The 18,910-nt window shown below is 42.6% G+C and overlaps 1 protein-coding gene across 2 annotated transcripts; it reads left to right on the top strand.

Moving 5' to 3' along the window:
• The first annotated feature begins 547 nt into the window (after positions 1-547).
• LOC139566315 (NGFI-A-binding protein 1-like) lies at positions 548-6,316 on the top strand. 2 transcript variants are annotated; one of them, XM_071387428.1, is made up of 7 exons: positions 548-820; positions 1,670-2,487; positions 2,752-2,885; positions 3,120-3,291; positions 3,742-3,910; positions 4,675-4,812; positions 4,995-6,316. In XM_071387428.1, the coding sequence occupies exons 2-7, from the start codon at positions 1,672-1,674 to the stop codon at positions 5,069-5,071; spliced, it is 1,506 nt and encodes a 501-aa protein (XP_071243529.1). In that variant the 5' UTR covers positions 548-820; positions 1,670-1,671; the 3' UTR covers positions 5,072-6,316. The 2 variants fall into 2 exon arrangements, with proteins under 2 accessions (XP_071243529.1, XP_071243530.1); XM_071387429.1 differs by having other exon boundaries at positions 681-820; positions 4,675-4,834; positions 4,995-5,169.
• The last annotated feature ends 12,594 nt before the right edge of the window (positions 6,317-18,910 follow it).

Here is an 18,910-nt window from a genome sequence, read left to right as displayed (position 1 = left end):
AATGTTTGTGGTTCCCATGCACACATAGGGCAAAGTCCCCCTTCTCTCTCTGCATATATTCCCACTTACTGCCTCAATTCTGAGAGTGATCTGATGGGTAAAACACTAAGACACTAAATTGTCATGGCAAGAGACTCAAAATAAATGTTTGTATAGAAACATAATTTGCATATACTAACGTGTTTTATCCAAAGAGTGAAGGAGTAAAAAACATCTCAATCAATAAATGAAAATATCAAATAACCTAATTACGTCATAGATGATATGAGCCAATCCTTATTAGTCTATCTGAAATGTCAACAGTTTCACTTCTATACCGTCATATAGCCAAAAGGGCGTTTTAGGATCCACTCTCCCCTCGCCTCACACCGTCCCAGTTGACCGGCGCTGCCTGCCTCTGCCACTGCTGAGATGTGGTGCTTGGTATTCCATGCAGAAGCCTCCCACGCCCCTGTCCGCCCACGCCAGGATTTGCGTCACGCAGGCGCGTGGGAGTGAGCACTGTAGCAACCGCGGAATATCCCAATTTCAATCGCCGGGGAGGAGGGGGTAGGGTAGCAACCAGGCAGCTCACAGTCATCTAGTCTAGAGACGTTCAACACAATCTTATGTCTATTCAAGGAGGCGAAGGAGGGAAGGTGAACGTTGTCAAAGAACGCGAGGACTTTTGAGGCCAGAGAGCGCGCTTATTAGGAAATTAGAGATCTACCGATAATTGTACAGTTTATTCAGTTACAGTTTATGGCAGTTCAGCCTATACTGTAGCTGATAGATTGTAACAACTAGATAAAGGAAACGAAAGGGGACTAACGTTCACCAGGTATGTAACACTTAATATACATCGTTGGAATAAGTTATTGGGCTATGACAATAATGTAACAAGTTGTAGCCTTGATACAATGTTGCAGCACTGTTCTATTATTGCCGACAATGGTATTTTTACTCATCTTCCTGATGTGGATTTACTTACAAGACCGGTTTTGAGTGACATTTAGTCTGGTGCTGGATTACTGCATTTTGCATTTACCTTTTTTCCTTTGTGTGTTTTGAAACTCATTTCTTTTCTTTTCTATTTAGCTACATTGATTTGTGCAGATATTCCATGGTCATATATGAAGTAGTTGTGCAGTTGTTTGCAAACACTTTGAATTCCCATTGATGATAAACAATCAAATTTTATTATTCACATAACTAAGGGCCGTTCAGTAATATCTAATTATTTGTGACATAGTCCTCTAACTTACAAGAAATGGGTAGTTAACAATCCCTTGGCTAAAGCAAGTGGAGCCTGTGTGTGTGAGAGGCCACCTACGCATGCTGCCAAGGAGGATTGTGGCATGTGGTCCCATCAGCAACTAACAGGACTCTAACTGCTAACCGCCCCTCTTCCATCTGCAGCCCTAGTACTGCAGAACTTACAAAGGGAACTCAGGCGGAGTGGAGGGAGTGCCTCTTCCTCTCTCAGTCAGTCAGCCAGTCAGTCACACACACACACACACACACACACACACACACACACACACACACACACACACACACACACACACACACACACACACAAACACACACGTGTGTGTGTGTGTGTGACTGACTGGCTGACTGACATACACCAACACTCTCTGGTCAGGCAGAACCTCTTGCCCATCCCGTCTTGTGTTCTCTCTCCCAGGCATGGCGGCGGCGTTGCCCAGAACTCTGGGGGAGCTGCAGCTCTACCGAATCCTCCAGAGGGCCAACCTGCTGTATTACTACGAGGGCTTCATCCAGCAGGGAGGAGATGACGTGCAGCAGCTCTGTGAGGCCGGGGAGGAGGAGTTCCTAGAGATTATGGCTCTGGTGGGCATGGCCAGCAAGCCCCTGCACGTCCGGAGGCTACAGAAATCCCTGCGAGACTGGGTCACCAATCCAACGTTGTTTAATCAGCCCCTGACATCTGTGCCGGTGTGTAGTATACCAGTCTATAAGTTACCCGAGGGGTCACCCACGCCAGTCAGCGCGGAGCGAGGGGGTAACAACAGCGCCCGTGGTGAGGCCCATGTCAAGGTTCCCAAAATCCTAGCTGCGACATGTCTGGATCCAGGAAAGCTGGAAGTGGCCAGGGACAGAGTGTCAGGGGGGTCTCCACTGCAGAGCGGCAGCGAGGGGCGCTTCTGGTCGGGTCACAGCAACGACAGCGAACAGAGCCTCTCTCCGTCCGACCGGGGGTCTCCGTCGTCCCCACGAGAGGGTCTGGAGGCACTTGACGCTGCAGCTTTGCAGTCTGTCCTGGAGTGTGTGGACCGGATAACCCCGGCCCTATCCAAGAGCGATCCGGCGGAGGTCAAAGAGCAACTGAAGACAAATAAGAAACTTGCCAAGATGATTAGCCACATCTTTGATATGAGTGATGATGATCCAAGGAGAGAGGAGGAGATCAGGAAATATAGCGCCATCTACGGACGCTTCGACTCGAAGAGGAGGGATGGCAAACAACTGACGCTTCATGAGGTAGGGATAAGAGACGGGATACTTTTGCAGTACTAGGTTAGTCTACTCAGTGGCAGTGCAATACAAGTGACAAACCTCAGTTCCACAAATAAGAGGTGGAAACTACAAAAAGTAAATCACCTGAAGACAATGTGTGCGCTTGCTTCAGCCGTCTAAAAGTAGGTCGGCAGTAGTAGAAGTTACAACTGAAGAGCTCACTGACAGAATTGTGTATCTACAGTTATAGTTGACAACGTGACTTATCATCTGTGTTCCGTCTTTCAGCTGACAGTGAACGAAGCAGCAGCCCAGCTGTGTATGAGAGACATGGTACTACTGACCCGTAGAGACGAGCTGTTTGGTCTGGCCAGGCAGATCTCCAGAGAGGTCACCTACAAATACACCTACAGGACCAGCAAGTAAGAGCCACTCTCCTCCACTGCACCTCACACAACCTTGCTTGTTAGAGTTAACAATGCTAAGGTAAGTTGGGAAAGCATGGGTGACTTATTTGTGTTACATTTTACGGAGACATATTTTTAAGTTATGTAAAAGATCATATGTTATGATTCATGTCATGTTCAGACTATGCTTTCCAGATCTTTCAATGTTTCTCTGCGTACAAACTGAATGTATTGTCTTCTCCACTGTAGGTCTCGCTGCGGTGACAGAGATGAGCCGTCTCCTAAAAGGATAAAGACAGAGGAGAACCTCTTTGACATCCAGGAGGCTCTGCAGGCTATCCACATGAGACAGGGCATACTGAGGGAACAGCTAGCCTGCGCCAAGTCCAAAGGAGAGGAGATAGTTGGGAGAAACCTTCAGGTAACATACTTGAAAAGTGGATTATAAAATGTAAACATGGGTCTCCCGAGTGGCGCAGCGGTCTAAGGTACTGCATCGCAGTGCTAGAGGCGTCATTACAGACCCGGGTTTGATCCCGGGCTGTCTCACAATCGGCCGTGATCAGGAGTCCGGGTCCGAGTCGTCCGTGTTAGGGGAGCGCTTTACTTGGCTCATTGCGCTCTAGCAACTCGTTGTGGTGGGCCGGGCGCCTGCAGGCTGACCTCGGTCGTCAGGTGAACGGTGTGTCCTCCAATACATTGCTGTGGCGGCTGGCTTCCATTGGGTAGAAAAAGGGGTTACATTTTTATATTTTTATAAAGTAAACATTATAGGAGACACGTTTATTTGACACTGTCATTTCTGGAGGCATGTTTTTGACAAGAGTAGGAGCAGTTGCTAACGAACAGTAAATGTATTGTGTTTTAACAGGTGCAGTTGGACCGTCTGTTAGCCAGACAGATGGAGATCCTCCATGATGCGGCGGTACAGGAGAGGTTACACGCTCTGGACTGGAGGATACCTGCAGGGGCTTTGAAGTACCTCAGTGAGGCTCCAGGCACCAACGGCACGTCGGTAGACAAAAGCACAGCGCACCAAGGTAATGGTACTGTCTGTCTTCTGTATCTCTCTTTGGAGTGCGCTCGTACATGAGTGCTGTCCTCATGCTCCAAATTCACAGCTCTGTGAATCACCATTTCCAGCCTTCAAATCTTATTTTATAAGTCAGGGAATCATTTTGTATCTGTTTTTTTCCACACATCTCAAAGTGAGGAGGAATCATAACTGTGTTAAGCCGGTAGGCAACCCTCAGGGTCTCATCCCATTTTCGTCCTTTTTTCTCTCGTCCTTTTCTCTCTCGCACGGCCCATACTCCTGACAGCTCATTATATTCATGTTACCCATAATTATCCTCTCTCTGCACCTGTCATTAACTCTCCCACGCCTGTTTACCTCCTCCGCCATGTTGCTGCCCAGGGGCGTCTCTCTCGCTCTCGATCTCTCGCTCTTTCTCTCTCTCTTTGTCTTTCTCCTCTCTCCCACTCTCTCTCTGTCTCTCTCTCTTTCATCCTGTCTCTCCTTCATAAGCTATTAAAAGCACCTTATTCAAGTTGAATGAGAAGAAGAGTATAAAATCTTTTTGGGCACTGAGTGGAGTACAAACTCGGGCCCACAGCAAATGCGCATCAGATCTTCTCAAGATTTTGAGAGACAGAATGTTCATATCATTTTTTTGTATCATCTAAGCAGCTTCTTGAATGATACTCTAACAGCAGTGCCATGGGAATTGATTGTGTAATATGGCAACGCGTATCTCAATATCCATGCCCTAATGTTTGTCTGTGTGATTATGTATGCTTTCAGGCGAGCGACCAATGAACTTGCGGGTGGCCAGTAAGAGTGTGGCGGAGGGGGAGCTTCCCCTGGGGAAGCAGCTAGCCAATGAGCTCAAACGATACCATAACAACCATATCACAGATGAGGCCAAAGCACCAGCAACAGGTACAGCACCACTCAGGCAAATGTATGTTCACTCTTGAGTCACATATGTATTAACATACATACATACTGTTGCATGCACACACCTGCCTACATTCAAGCTACAGTATGAGTGAAAAGGTATATGATTAGAAAACGCATTGCATGTTTTATTCTGATGATCTCTTCTTTGTGTTTTACCTTAGAAAATGGATCCTCGCATCAAGCGGCCAACCACACTGACAGGAAGACCATCAAATCAGAACCAGAGGATTCCACATAGTGCCTCCCATCCTTCGTCTGTTTCCCCATCCGGTTTTAGTCATCATTTACACTTTTTACACTAAGCATCTATCTCAGTCGAATCAATGGATACTAAAGCAAGCACAGCCACAGCAGAGCCTTAACAAACCAACGTTGCCTCAAAAAAAGCATTTATTTTCTTTAATTTTGTCTAAGGTTTTTGCCACAGCGTCTAGAGTAGAGCATAGATTCAGTCACGGGGAAAACTGAACAAGGATGTCCTTTCACAGGATACCTTTCGTGCTGTATAGGTTTTTATGTATTTATTGATGGATGTACAGGATGTTATTTAAGAATGATGGGTAGGGAAAGTAGCCTTGTACCACCATCCTGATCTCCTGAGCTTACATTCTGTTTCGCTACATGAATTTGAATGAAGTTAAGTGAAACAAGAGCGCAGTGGTCAGGATATGAAAAATAACAAAAATACCCCAAGCTATTTTTGGCTTGTCGTGTTCGATCGGTGGGTAACTGATGTACTGTAAAGAATACAGTAGGATTCTGTTTTAATCAGAGGTGAAAAGAGAGAGCTATCTGTAGAGGAGAAATTATAGTTTTGCATCATCCTACTGTATGTACTGTATGTATTTATGAGTGGTACTGTAAATTAAACTGAGGCTGCAGAATTTTTTGTGTATAGAACTCCAGTTAGAGTTCAGATCAGTGTTATGGGATAGGTCGGCCCGGAGACGGACTGGGACGAAAAATCAGCCCTAGCATTTTTTTACTTTGATGCCCCCACACTGGCCCATTTCTTTCCTCAAGGCCCCCATACCAGCCCATTTTTCCCCTTGAGGCCCCCATTATTAGCCAGATCATGATAATTGTGCACAAAAAAAACTGTTTAGACAGGCACACAAGGCAAAAAATTGACCAGCCCATCTGGCGTTTGCCCGAAATGCCAGATGGCCAGTCTGCCCGTGGGTTGGCCTAGACAAATCGAGTTTCCTTGATACGTCTGTCAAACACATGATCTTGTACTGTAAGAATGCACATTTGAACCTCAACACAACATTAATTGAGTTACCCATTTTATTGAGTAGGGCCCCTGGTCTGTTATTAGGGCTGGGAATTGCCAGGGACCTCATGCTACCATATTATCATATTACCATATGCCAATTCGATATGTATTGTGATTTGATACTGCAGAGCCATGAAAAAAGAGCCATGAAAGCCATGAAAAAAGGTGTTTTGATCAGTCATGTGAATAAAAGTGCCGAAAGGATGTTAGCTCACCATTTTAAAAGAAGATGGATAGCAAGCTATAGAAGGAAAAATACTGGAGGTTTTGCGCATGTACAGCTAAGCACAAAAATAACATTGCGATATTGTCCAAAATAATATTGCGATATATTGTCCAAAATAATATCCCGATATGTAACTGTATCGATTTCTTCCCCTTCACTATCTGTTATATTGTTGCACTCCAGAAAGTTGTGTTTTAACATATCTCACTGTAGGACCGAAAGGGCCAATTCGGCCTGTAGTATTACAAGAATATTTGCCTAATCCCAAAAGCAGGGTTTTGTCAGTGTAGTGTTGGTGTCAATCTCAGTACAGTGTTTATGTGTGTAGAGCAAAAACCGAATAACTGTTGTTAGAGAGAACAAGTGAAAGTGTCTGGTATCATAAGATGGTCATGTTACATAGCCTAGTAGTCTTAGATCCTAGCAGTGTTTCACCTGTGACCACCAATGTACAATTCAAGATGTTCGTATGTTAGAATTAGCTCTCAGATGGTTGTTTAATGTTGTGTTTCCAATGTGTAAATCCGTCTTGCTCTAGAGTCCGTTGGTCTTTTTCGGGGTCACCGCAGTCACAACAGTTTTGTAATACTGGTCTCTCTAGGTCAATAAGACTGCAACAAATGCAATACTTTTGTAAGTACTGTTTCAGTACTAAGTGCATAGTTTCTGGGCCCGCTGTCTGTTCTGTTCTGTGCTAGGTGACTTCTCCTGTCTTCTGTACTGGTTTAGTTTAATCAGTGTCATGTAATGTTCACAGACCAACGCATGTCCCGCAGTGTGATAGATGGTCGCGATGTTAATAGTACATTGATTCATGTTCTTATCCCTGTTATCGTAAAGCATCGAGTTAGTCTAGGCTTGCCTACACAGTAGATATGCACCTGTTTTTTAAACACTAATATATTTTATTTGTTATACAGCACAAACATTATTAAACTTTATTTTTTATGGCGGTTGTTTTTCCTCATTCATGATATATGTCTGATCCAGAAAGAAGGAACATTATATTTTCTGTTATAAGATAAAAAAATATATATTTTATATTAATCTTATTATTATGTCCTACGATAAAATAACAACATTTAGATTTTTTCGGTTATTCTTTTTTTAATTTATTTTTTACAGCTAGACAGCTAAACTGTTCCATGGCAGAGAACCTACACTGGTATTTATAAGGTATAATGAATGCTGACAGACAGACTGAATGTGGTCCAGTCAAGAGTTTCTCTTCTTAAAAAGAAAGGGATGATGAACCGCTGTCTGGGGTAAAGCATTTGCATCAGTGTCATATTAAAACATTCTGAAACTGCCCGATGACTCACTCTGCTCACTCTGACGCAGGTCCTTTTCATACTTCACATCTCTCTCTCTCTCTCTCTCTCTCTCTCTCTCTCTCTCTCTCTCTCTCTCTCTCTCTCTCTCACACACACACACACACTCCCTTGCTGTCTCTCCTCCCTCTCTGCCTCTCTCATCTCTTTCTCACACACACACACACACACACACACACACAGATTTTCTCCTGAGATCAGGTCAACTCATCACTGAACACCCACATGTGTAGCTCCCTCCCTCCCATCCTCCCAATCTCAGCCCTGTGTGATGGCCTCCCTGCCAATGCAAGTCACTGATGTGTTGCCATGGCAATAGTGATTGTAGGCGGCGGCACTACAGGCAGTGGGAGGGAGCTCAGCCCGGCTGCTAAACTGCGTGGGTGTGATCTGGTGAATGCGCCATCACCCCCGTTTAACAAAGCATGAAACTAACAGTGCTTGAACAGAGGTGGGTATCAAGTGAATTATCTCCCCATCTTCTCCAATAGTGCAACTAATAAAGGATTGATTAGTTCATTCTTTGTTTGTTTTTATTTTAACCATTTTTATCAGAGTGTAAAGTCCAGGTGTTTGCTTTGTTTAAAGTGATAGTTCACACAAATTGCAAAATGACATTTGTTTCCTTACCCTGTAATCAGTGTATGGAGAAGGTATGCTTTCGTTTTATTTCAGCTGTGTTTCCCAAACTAGGGGTCGTGGCCCAATGTGGGGTCACCTCATTTGAAAATTACGGTCGCGGGAGAAACTGAAATAAAATTGAGCTTGGTTCATAGAACCAGGGTTAGCTAGATGTGGTTGTAATAAACAAAGCGGTTTCTGTTTCCTTCCAACAAATGTGTTTCTATCTTTTGAACCGTTTACGCTACAAAATACAATTCTGTTTCCCTCTACAATGCCCACAAACCATGCAGGACTCATTAGAACAGAGTTGGTAAGACCAGGCACTAAATTAGACTGTGGGGAAAATGATCTGATGACCTGATGATCTTCTGAACTTCCCAATACCTTTCTGATGCATTTCAGTCACCTCAAGCCATACTTCCTTCAGATTGAAATACTGTCAAAAGTACTGTCAGAAGGATTTTTCAGGTGGAAATACTGTCAAAAGTACTGTCAAACTGATTTGTCAGGTGGAAATACTGTCAAAAGTACTGTCAGACTGATTTGTAATAGACTGTCATAGCCCAAATTAAAAAAGTTAACATTGGCTGTTGATGACATCACTTTTTTTCACATGGTGGGGTTGGAATTTTTATATATATCAAAATTGAGTCGTAGTCCAACATTTTTTGGAAACCCCTGGCCTGCAGTGTAAGGAAACCAATATGTAATTTTGTATTTTGGGTGAACTATCCCATGACCTAATAGATTTTTTTTTTTCTGCATGTATTCAATTGTCAGTGCTGACCTGTGCTCGTCCTACTCGGCACCACCATCACAGTTTTTGGTGTATTTTTGTTTATTTTTGTGTTTCTATGCGAGAGGTTTGAGTGTGTGTATAGGCTGTGTAGAAGTTGGCATTTATGCTATTTCACTCATTGGCTGGAGTATGCACGTTGGCCAGAAGGTGTCAGAATACAATCAAAAGTGCTTTCATGAGCGAGATGAAAATGACAGTAAATAGCAAATAATTTCAAAGGATTGGTTTTAAACTTTTAGAAATGTACATTATTCCTCTCTTCTCTGAGCAATACGAGGGTGTAATGCAGTGGGATGTTAGGCTACAGCTGCCTGCACTGTCTAAGAGGGGAAAGGTTTGAGAAAGATTGGCCCATTTTATGCTCAGATTCAGTTAACTTCAGTGAAAAGCATCTTGACTTTCTCTACAAACAAATGGAACAATTAACGGGGCCTGCGTTATTTATTCTGGTCATTGTACAAATGTGTTATACGGTGAACACTATACAAATAATTCCTACTGAATTGTACTTGACTGCAGTATAGTATTATTACTATTCATGTAAGCGTTGTTATTATGGACATTAGTATTGACCGTGACCTTTACCCTCCTGTGATGTCATCGCCCAGAGTCGGCGCAGTATAACGGGACACTTCTCATGTTAAATTGGCTATATCACTCACAGTATTCTACCGTTTGTACATGGCTGCTGTACGTCTTTATTTTCTAGTTTGCAAGTAAAGGCAATTAACATTTAAACGTGTGTGGAAATACCTTGTCAAGTTATCACAAAATTGCACTCTAGTTTAATGGCACATGGGCAGTCAGACAGACATATACTGTTGACAGTATAACAAGTCAATATGCGTAATTTGTATTATCATGCATGTGGATCACTCTCTTTGGCATGACATCTAGATAATCTGTTTCATTGTAAAGAATATGCTAATAGTATTTATTTAGAAGGTCTACCCAATTGAGTGGTGTAATTTATTTGAGTGTGTATGGCAATTTATTTCATCACAGCGCACGTCAATAAAACATCACAGGAAAATCATAAAGGTTTTGGGGAAATGTAATTACCGGTAGCCTACAATTCAATAACAATAAATGCTGGTGTGTGTAGGCTACACGCCAACTGTCTACAAATAACCTAACGTAGCCAGGCATAAAATAAACCCCTGAAACTTTATATGTCCCCCACATTCTGGTCTTGACGAGAATAAAAAGAAATACTCTCGGGGGAGTTTCTCTTCTGCACTGTTCCACCAATCCAGTTAATGTGGAGGAGGAAATAGTTTGGCACAGTGGACGGGTCATAATATCGATAACATTTAGCCGTGAAACCCGGTAATGGTCACAATGGTTTTTTCCCCATACATTTTTGCGTCTGGGATTTTAGAACTACTTCATATAAGGTCTGTGTTTCGTGTAGGTTTACACACAGGCGTGACGTTTTGTTTGCCATGTAATTCTCTCTCGGACAAGCTGAGTTTTGTCTATATCCACCTCAATTTACTATAAAAATTCAAAATTAATTAGCAACAGAGAAGACCTCAGCAAGACAAATTACTGCGGGAAGCTGCTGCACATCATCTCTTGCTGGCGCCGTCAGCTACCGTTCACCAGCACGATCAGAAACCTTTGTGACCATCCATGAATTTATGTCCCCTTTCTCTGTCGTAGCTAGCCACTGACTAGACTTTAGTTAGCAGAGCAGTATATCAAAACAATCATTTTGTTTTACTTAGCCAAGATAATTGTTTGTACAGTATGTCGACTTTGGTGTGTATTTCAGACCTTATAACATTTTTCAAGGATGAGCATAAGTGCATTACAAGGGGAGAAGACCACTAGAAGTCTGGCCATGTGGAGAAATGCAGATATAGTGAGGGGCAATTTACCCGGTTTGGTCAGGGCCAGCATGAGGGGAAAACGTTTATCCTGAGTCGGTGAGTGTAGCTATTAAGTTAAGTTTGAGCATCTTAGCAATACAATGTGTCTTATACAGCTGTCAACATTCTACAAGGAAAGAGCCACTTAATCAATTATATAATCATTAACCACATTACCCTGGATACCAGTTCTAGAATGTTGTCATTGATGAGAATGAATCCAAAAAATCTATTGACATTCAGAATTGGCTTTGTTTTGACATCCAGCCTGTATTGTAGTTTCATAACCAGAGACAAATCTTCAAAGGCAACGCATTTATTTATTAGAAGTGGTTCATGCATTCACACAGTCTTGATTTATAGGATCGTTTCCACTATATATTTGATATGTCAAGTGATACAATCCCAAGTTAACAAAAGTTTATGGAAAAACTGCACTTAAATATTCTACAGCTGTAATGTCATCATTCAAATCAAACTTAATTTATTTAGCACATTTCTTAAAACGAATGTACTTCAAGGTGTTCAGTTGTTGGATGGGTGTTGTCTGTAGTGGGGCACAGATAACAAAGATGAGGGCGTCAAGGCATTCAAAATGGCTGCAGGGATGGATGTGCAGGAGTCAGAGCTTTGGGTCATGGGGTCTGGGACCCTGGATGCTTCACCGGACGGTATGGTGGGCACCACAGCAGTGGTGGAGGTCAAGTGTCCCCATGGTGCAGTGATGTCGAAGGATCAATGGCGACCCATCATTCAGGGCAGGTGGCGCAGATTATTTTTTGACGGGGGGGCTTGCCTGTTTTGCATGTTATTTTGACATTAATATGAGTTACATCAGTTTGCAAACAATATATATAAAGTTTACATACACTTAGGTTGGAGTCATTAAAACTCGTTTTCAACAACTCCACACATTTCTTGTTAACAAACTATAGTTTTGGGTAGTCGGTTAGGACATCTACTTTGTGCATGACACAAGTAATTTTTCCAACAATTGTTTACAGACAGATTATTTCACTTATCATTCACTGTATCACAATTCCAGTGGGTCAGAAGTTCACATACACTAAGTTGACTGTGCCTTTAAACAGCTTGGAAAATTCCAGAAAATTATGTCATGGCTTTAGAAGCTTCTGATAGGCTAATTGACATAATTTGAGTTAATTGGAGGTGTACCTGTGGATGTATTTCAAGGCCTACCTTCAAATTCAGTGCATCTTTGCTTGACATCATGGGAAAATCAAATGAAATCATCCAAGACTTCAGAAAGAAAATTGTAGACCTCCATAAGTCTGGTTCATCCTTGGGAGCAATTTCCAAACGCCTGAAGGTACCATGTTCATCTGTACAAACAATACTACGCAAGTATAAACACCATGGGACCACGCAGCCGTCATACCGCTCAAGAAGGAGACGCGTTCTGTCTCCTAGAGATGAACGTACTTTGGTGCAAAAAGTGCAATTCAATCCCAGAACAACAGCAAAGGACCTTGTGAAAATGCTGGAGGAAACGGGTACCAAAGTATCTATAGCCACAGTAAAACGAGTCCTATATCGACATAACCTGAAATGCCACTCAGCAAGGAAGAAACCACTGCTCCAAAACCGGCATAAAAAAGCCAGACTACGGTTTGCAACTGCACATGGGCACAAAGATCATACTTTTTGGAGAAATGTCCTCTGGTCTGATGAAACAGAACTAGAACTGTTTGGTTATAATGACCATTGTTATGTTTGGAGGAAAAAGGGGAAGCTTGCAAGCCGAAGAACACCATCCTAGCCGTGAAGCACGGGGGTGGCAGCATCATGCTGTGGTGGTGCTTTGCTGAAGGGACTGGTACACTTCACAAAATAGATGGCATCATGAGGGAGGAAAATTATGTGGATATATTGAAGCAACATCTCAAGACATCAGTCAGGAAGTTAAAGCTTGGCCGCAAATGAGTCTTCCAAATGGATAATGACCCCAAGCATACTTCCAAAGTTGTGGCAAAAAGGCTTAAGGACAACAAAGTCAATGTATTGGAGTGGCCATCACAAAGCCCTGACCTCAATCCTATAGAAAATGAGTGGGCAGAACTGAAAAAGCGTGTGCGAGCAAGGAGGCCTACAAGCCAGTTACACCAGCTCTCTCAGGAGGAATGGGCCAAAATTCACCCAATTTATTGTCGGAAGGTTGTGGAAGGCTACCTGAAACATTTGACCCAAGTTAAACAATTTATAGACAACGCTACCAAATACTAATTGAGCGTATGTAAACTTCTGACCCACTGGGAATGTGATGAAAGAAATAAAAGCTGAAATAAATCATTCTCTCTACTATTATTCTGACATTTCACAATCTTAAAATAAAGTGGTGATCCTAACTGACCTAAAACAGGGATTGTTTTACTTGGATTAAATGTCAGGAATTATGAAAAACTGAGTTTAAATGTGTATGTAAACTTCCGACTTCATCTGTGTATATATATACACACACATACACTACTGTTCAAAAGTTTGGGGTCACTTAGAAATGTTTTTGTTTTCCATGAAAGCATACATAAAATTAGTTGAAAAATGAATAGGAAATATAGTCAAGACATTGACAAGATTATAAATAATGATTTTAATTGAAATAATAATTGTGTCCTTCAAACTTTGATTTTGTCAAAGAATCCTCCATTTGCAGCAATTACATCCTTGCAGAGCTTTGGCATTCTAGTTGTCAATTTGTTGAGCTAATCTGAAGAGATTTCACCCCATGCTTCCTGAAACACCTCCCACAAATTGGATTGGCTTGATGGCCACTTCTTACGTACAATACGGTCAAGCTGCTCCCACAACAGATAAATAGGGTTGAGATCCGGTGACTGCTGGTCACTCCATTATAGACAGAATACCAGCTGACTGCTTCTTCCCTAAATAGGTTTTGCATAGTTTGGAGCTGTGCTTTGGGTCATTGTCCTGTTGTAGGAGGAAATTGGCTACAATTAAGCGCCGTTCACAGGGTATGGCATGGCGTTGCAAAATGGAGTGATAGCCTTCGTTCTTCAAGAACCCTTTTACCCTGTACAAATCTCCCACTTTACCACCACCAAAGCACCCCCAGACCATCACATTACCTCCACCATGCTTGACAGATGGCGTCAAGCACTCCTCCAGCATCTTTTCATTTTTTCTGCGTCTCACAAATGTTCTTCTTTGTGATCCAAACACCTCAAACTTAGATTTGTCTGTCCATAACACTTTTTTCCAATCTCCTTTGTCCAGTGTCTGTGTTCTTTTGCCCATCGTAATCTTTTCTTTTTATTGGCCAGTCTGAAATATGGCTTTTTCTTTGCAACTCTGCCTAGAAGGCCAGCGTCCCAGAGTCACCTCTTCACTGTTGACGTTGAGACTGGTGTTTTGCGGGTACTATTTCATGACGCTGCCAGTTGAGAACTTGTGAGGCGTCTGTTTCTCAAACTGGACACTAATATACTTGTCCTCTTGCTCAGTTGTGCACCGGGGCCTCCCACTCCTCTTTCTATTCTGGTTAGAGACAGTTTGCGCAGTTCTGTGAAGGAAGTAGTACACAGCGTTGTACGAGATCTTCAGTTTCTTGGCAATTTCTCGCATGGAATAGCCTTCATTTCTCAGAACAATAATAGACTGACGAGTTTCAGAAGAAAGTTCTTTGTTTCTGGCCATTTTGAGCCTGTAATCAAACCCACAAATGCTGATGTCTAAAGAAGGCCAGTTTTTTTATTGCGTCTTTAATCAGCACAACAGTTTTCAGCTGTGCTAACATAATTGCAAAAGGGTTTTCTAATGATCAATTATCCTTTTTAAAATGATAAACTTGGATTATCTAACACAACGTGCCATTGGAACCCAGGAGGGATGGTTGCTGATAATGGGCCTCTGTACGCCTATGTAGATATTCCATTTAAAATCAGCCATTTCCAACTACAATAGTCATTTACAACATTAACCATGTTTATACTGTATTTCTGATCAATTTTATGTTATTTTATTGGACAAAAAACATACTTTTCTTTCAACAACAAGGACATTTCTAAGTGACGGCAGTGTATATATATATCTCATTGAGTTAATAAAGCCACATACAAACATGGTCTCTGTTTTCTTAAGGCAGCTCCAAAATGCAGTTATGTCAGCCTAGCTCACCCAATGTTTATTGACTTGATTATTCCCGTTATTCTTAGCTTAGCTAAATGGTATAGTTGTTGTGCGTTGACAATGGATATTCGGTTGCTTTCGTAAATACGCTCTGGCTATCTACACCGATTTCAGAGCACTCTCGAAAAAAGCGTAATGAAATTGTTTCAGCAGCACAGTTACGGTCACCAATGCTCTGGTTAACACAAACTGCCTAACCAGCTCTGCTAGGGCGAGTAAAATGGTCAGAGTGGTCTCATTTATGTCTGGAAGTAGCTAGCAAGCTAGCCAACCTTAGCTTGGGTGCTTGACTGCCGTTGTAAGGCCAGAACGCTCAAATCAACCCTAACGTTACTCCTCAGCCCGAACGTCCAGTGTGCGATCCGAGAGCGAAACGGTCTGAATTTACAAACTGACAACGATCTGAATTTATGTGTGCAGGCACTCCAGATTGAATTTAAGAACACATCCAAAGTCGAAAAATGTCTAACTAGTAATTTGTTATGCTAACTAGCTAGCAAGAGGTTGCATACAGTAGCAACAGCATCAACTTCTTGTAGAGAAAGCAAAGAGCTAGTACGCTCAACTGAAAGTTTGGTTACACTACAATTAGGGTGTGGAAATGTTATGCCCCTTAGATATTAATTTAGAATCCTTCAATCCACTTATGCTGAAGCCTACTCCAGACCGCCACGTTGTACAGCGCCATATTTGGACACACTTACTCATTCCAGGATTTGTCCTTATTTTTACTATTTTCTAAATTGTAGAATAATAGTGAAGCCGTCACAACTATGAAATAACACATGGAATCAGTTAAGAACAAATTCTTATTTACAAGGACAGCCTACTCCTTCCTTCCTGTCGGGGAATTGAACCCCGGTCTCCCGCGTGCCTGCAATATGGAAGACTATCAAATGCTTCTCAAAGATGCCCTCTGGTGGTCAAACTAGCAATAACTCGCATTAACATAAAAAATGGCTGACAAATAGATAACGTGCCACAGAATGCTGCAGTAGCCCGCAAGGTGTGCTGCAGTATGACACAACTTTTAAAGGAGGAACCACTGTAGGCCTGATCACCGACAATGATGGTAGGTGGTAGGGCAATTTTTCTTCCCTTTTCCTCATCATTTTTCCCTTCCCTCTTTGTGTCACAAAGTGTAATGAATTCACACTCTAAAACAGTAGGGGGAAACATGGTTAGATACTGTATAATAGAAGGGAGGCCTCACACTCCAGTAGGTGGCAGTGTATGCACTTTTCAGTTTGTTGCAATCCTCCAATACAAATTTAAAGCAGAATAAGGGCCCAAACAACCAATGACAGAAGACTGTTCAAGAACACCTGCTGTAAAGCAAAGAGGACCTGTACCCTGCTAACATGTGCTGACTAGACCGGAAGATGGTGACGGCCCCAAACATAAAAATCAGAATGTTTCAGATTAAAATAACGTACTGAATAATATGTGTTATTAAATGTACTAACTATAAGCTTCTGCTGCTCTATACTACAATTGTGCAGATTCTAGTTTCCACCTTCATCCTTTGCCTATATATTAACAGTATTGCAAACATTTTTGGTTCCTAATGTTAACAAAAGCTGTCTGTGTCATGAGATTTTTAGGATGCTTTATTATAAATAACTACACAATTAATGACTTATTTTTTAATATATGGTATTGTAGTGTTGGGTTCTCATTTGTCAGAGTAAATAACCCACGGACACTAGAGAAGCTTTAACCAAGTTGAATTCTTCCCAAAGGTTCTGTACAGCTGAAAATCAGACAGCAGAACATTTCAGACATCACAGTTTATATACATCCTACTTAAGACACTCCTCTTCCTTACAGTTTATGGCTCCACGGGAAACTGCTTCAGCACACTGCCACACTCTAGCCGTGTCTGAATCCTGGTTTAGGAAGGCCACCAAAAATCCTGAAATTTCATTTTCCGACAAGATAGAACTGCCAAAGGGGGCGGAGGTTAGCCTGCAGAGTTCCGTCATACTACCCAGGTCTGTGCCCAAACAATTCGAGCTTCTACTTTTTAAAATCCACCTTTCCAGAAACAAGTCTTTCACCGTTACCGCTTGTTATAGACCCCCTTCAGCCCCCACCTGTGCCCTGGACACCATGTGTGAATTGATTGCCCCCCATCTATCTTCAGAGTTCGTACTGTTAGGTGATCTAAACTGGGACATGTTTAACATCCCAGCCGTCCTACAATCTAAGCTAGATGCCCTCAATCTCACACAAATTATCAAGGAACCTACCAGGTACAACCCCAAATCCGTAACCATGGGCACCCTCTTATATATCATCCTGACCAACTTGCCCTCTAAATACACCTCTGCTGTCTTCAACCAGGATCTCAGCGATCCCTGCCTCATTGCCTGCGTGCATAATGGGTCCGCGGTCAAACGACCACCCCTCATCAAATCAAATTTATTTATAAAGCCCTTCTTACATCAGCTGATATCTCAAAGTGCTGTACAGAAACCCAGCCTAAAACCCCAAACAGCAAGCAATGCAGGTGTAGAAGCACAATGGCTAGGAAAAACTCCCTAGAAAGGCCAGAACCTAGGAAGAAACCTAGAGAGGAACCAGGCTATGAGGGGTGGCCAGTCCTCTTCTGGCTGTGCCGGGTGGAGATTATAACAGAACATGGCCAAGATGCTCAAATGTTCATAGATGACCAGCAGGGTCAAATAATAATAATAATCACAGTGGTTGTCGAGGGTGCAACAGGTCAGCACCTCAGGAGTAAATGTCAGTTGGCTTTTCATAGTCAATCATTCAGAGTATCTCTACCGCTCCTGCTGTCTCTAGAGAGTTGAAAACAGCAGGTCTGGGACAGGTAGCACGTCCGGTGAACAGGTCAGGGTTCCATAGCCGCAGGCAGAACAGTTGAAACTGGAGCAGCAGCACGGCCAGGTGGACTGGGGACAGCAAGGAGTCATCAGGCCAGGTAGTCCTGAGGCATGGTCCTAGGGCTCAGGTCCTCCGAGAGAGAGAAAGAAAGAATTAGAAAAAGAAAAAAAATTGAACTAAGAACAAATATAGCCCCAGACTTGACTGCTCTTGACTGCCCTTGACCAGCACAAAAACATCCTGTGGGGTTCTGCATTAGCATCGAATAGCCCCCGCGATATGCAACTTTTCAGGGAAGGCAGAAACCAATATACTCAGTTAGGAAAGCTAAGGCTAGCTTTTTCAAACAGAAATTTGCATCCTGTAGCACTAATTCCCCAAAAGTTTTTGTCAGAGTAAAGTCCATGGAGAATAAGAGCACCTCCTCCCAGCTGCCCACTGCACTGAGGATAGGAAACACTGTCACCACTGATAAATCTACGATAATCGATAATATCAATAAGCATTTTTAAACAGCTGGCCATGCTTTCCACCTGACTACCCCTACCCCGGCCAACATCTCAGCACCCCCACAGCAAATTGCCCAAGCTCCCCCTGTCACGCTCGCTATTCTCAAACTCCCTGTTATAAAACAACCAAGGCGCAGCGTGCATGTCGTTCCACATCTTTTAATCGGAGTGAAAAACTTAACCATCAAAACAAACAGGTAAACAGCAAAGAACGTGACGCAACCGAGGTGCACACAAACACACACGGAAAAATAATAATTACCCACACATTAGGTGGGTAAAAAGGCTGCCTAAGTATGATTCTCAATCAGAGACAACGATAGACAGCTGTCCCTGATTGAGAACCATACCCGGCCAAAACATAGAAATACAGAAACCTAGAAAACAAAACCTAGAATGCCCACCCCACATCACACCCTGA

Source organism: Salvelinus alpinus, chromosome 38 (assembly GCF_045679555.1).
Source record: "Salvelinus alpinus chromosome 38, SLU_Salpinus.1, whole genome shotgun sequence".
Lineage (NCBI taxonomy): Eukaryota > Metazoa > Chordata > Actinopteri > Salmoniformes > Salmonidae > Salvelinus > Salvelinus alpinus.
Note: the sequence above shows the minus strand (reverse complement) of the source record. Positions and strands in the feature narration are given on the sequence as shown.

Coding starts and splice junctions, on each gene's coding strand:
- LOC139566315 (XM_071387428.1), top strand. CDS start 1,672: ATGGCGGCGGCGTTGCCCAGAACTCTGGGGGAGCTGCAGCTCTACCGA. Junction 2,488..2,751: donor AACAACTGACGCTTCATGAG/GTAGGGATAAGA, acceptor TCCGTCTTTCAG/CTGACAGTGAACGAAGCAGC. Junction 2,886..3,119: donor TACACCTACAGGACCAGCAA/GTAAGAGCCACT, acceptor TCTCCACTGTAG/GTCTCGCTGCGGTGACAGAG.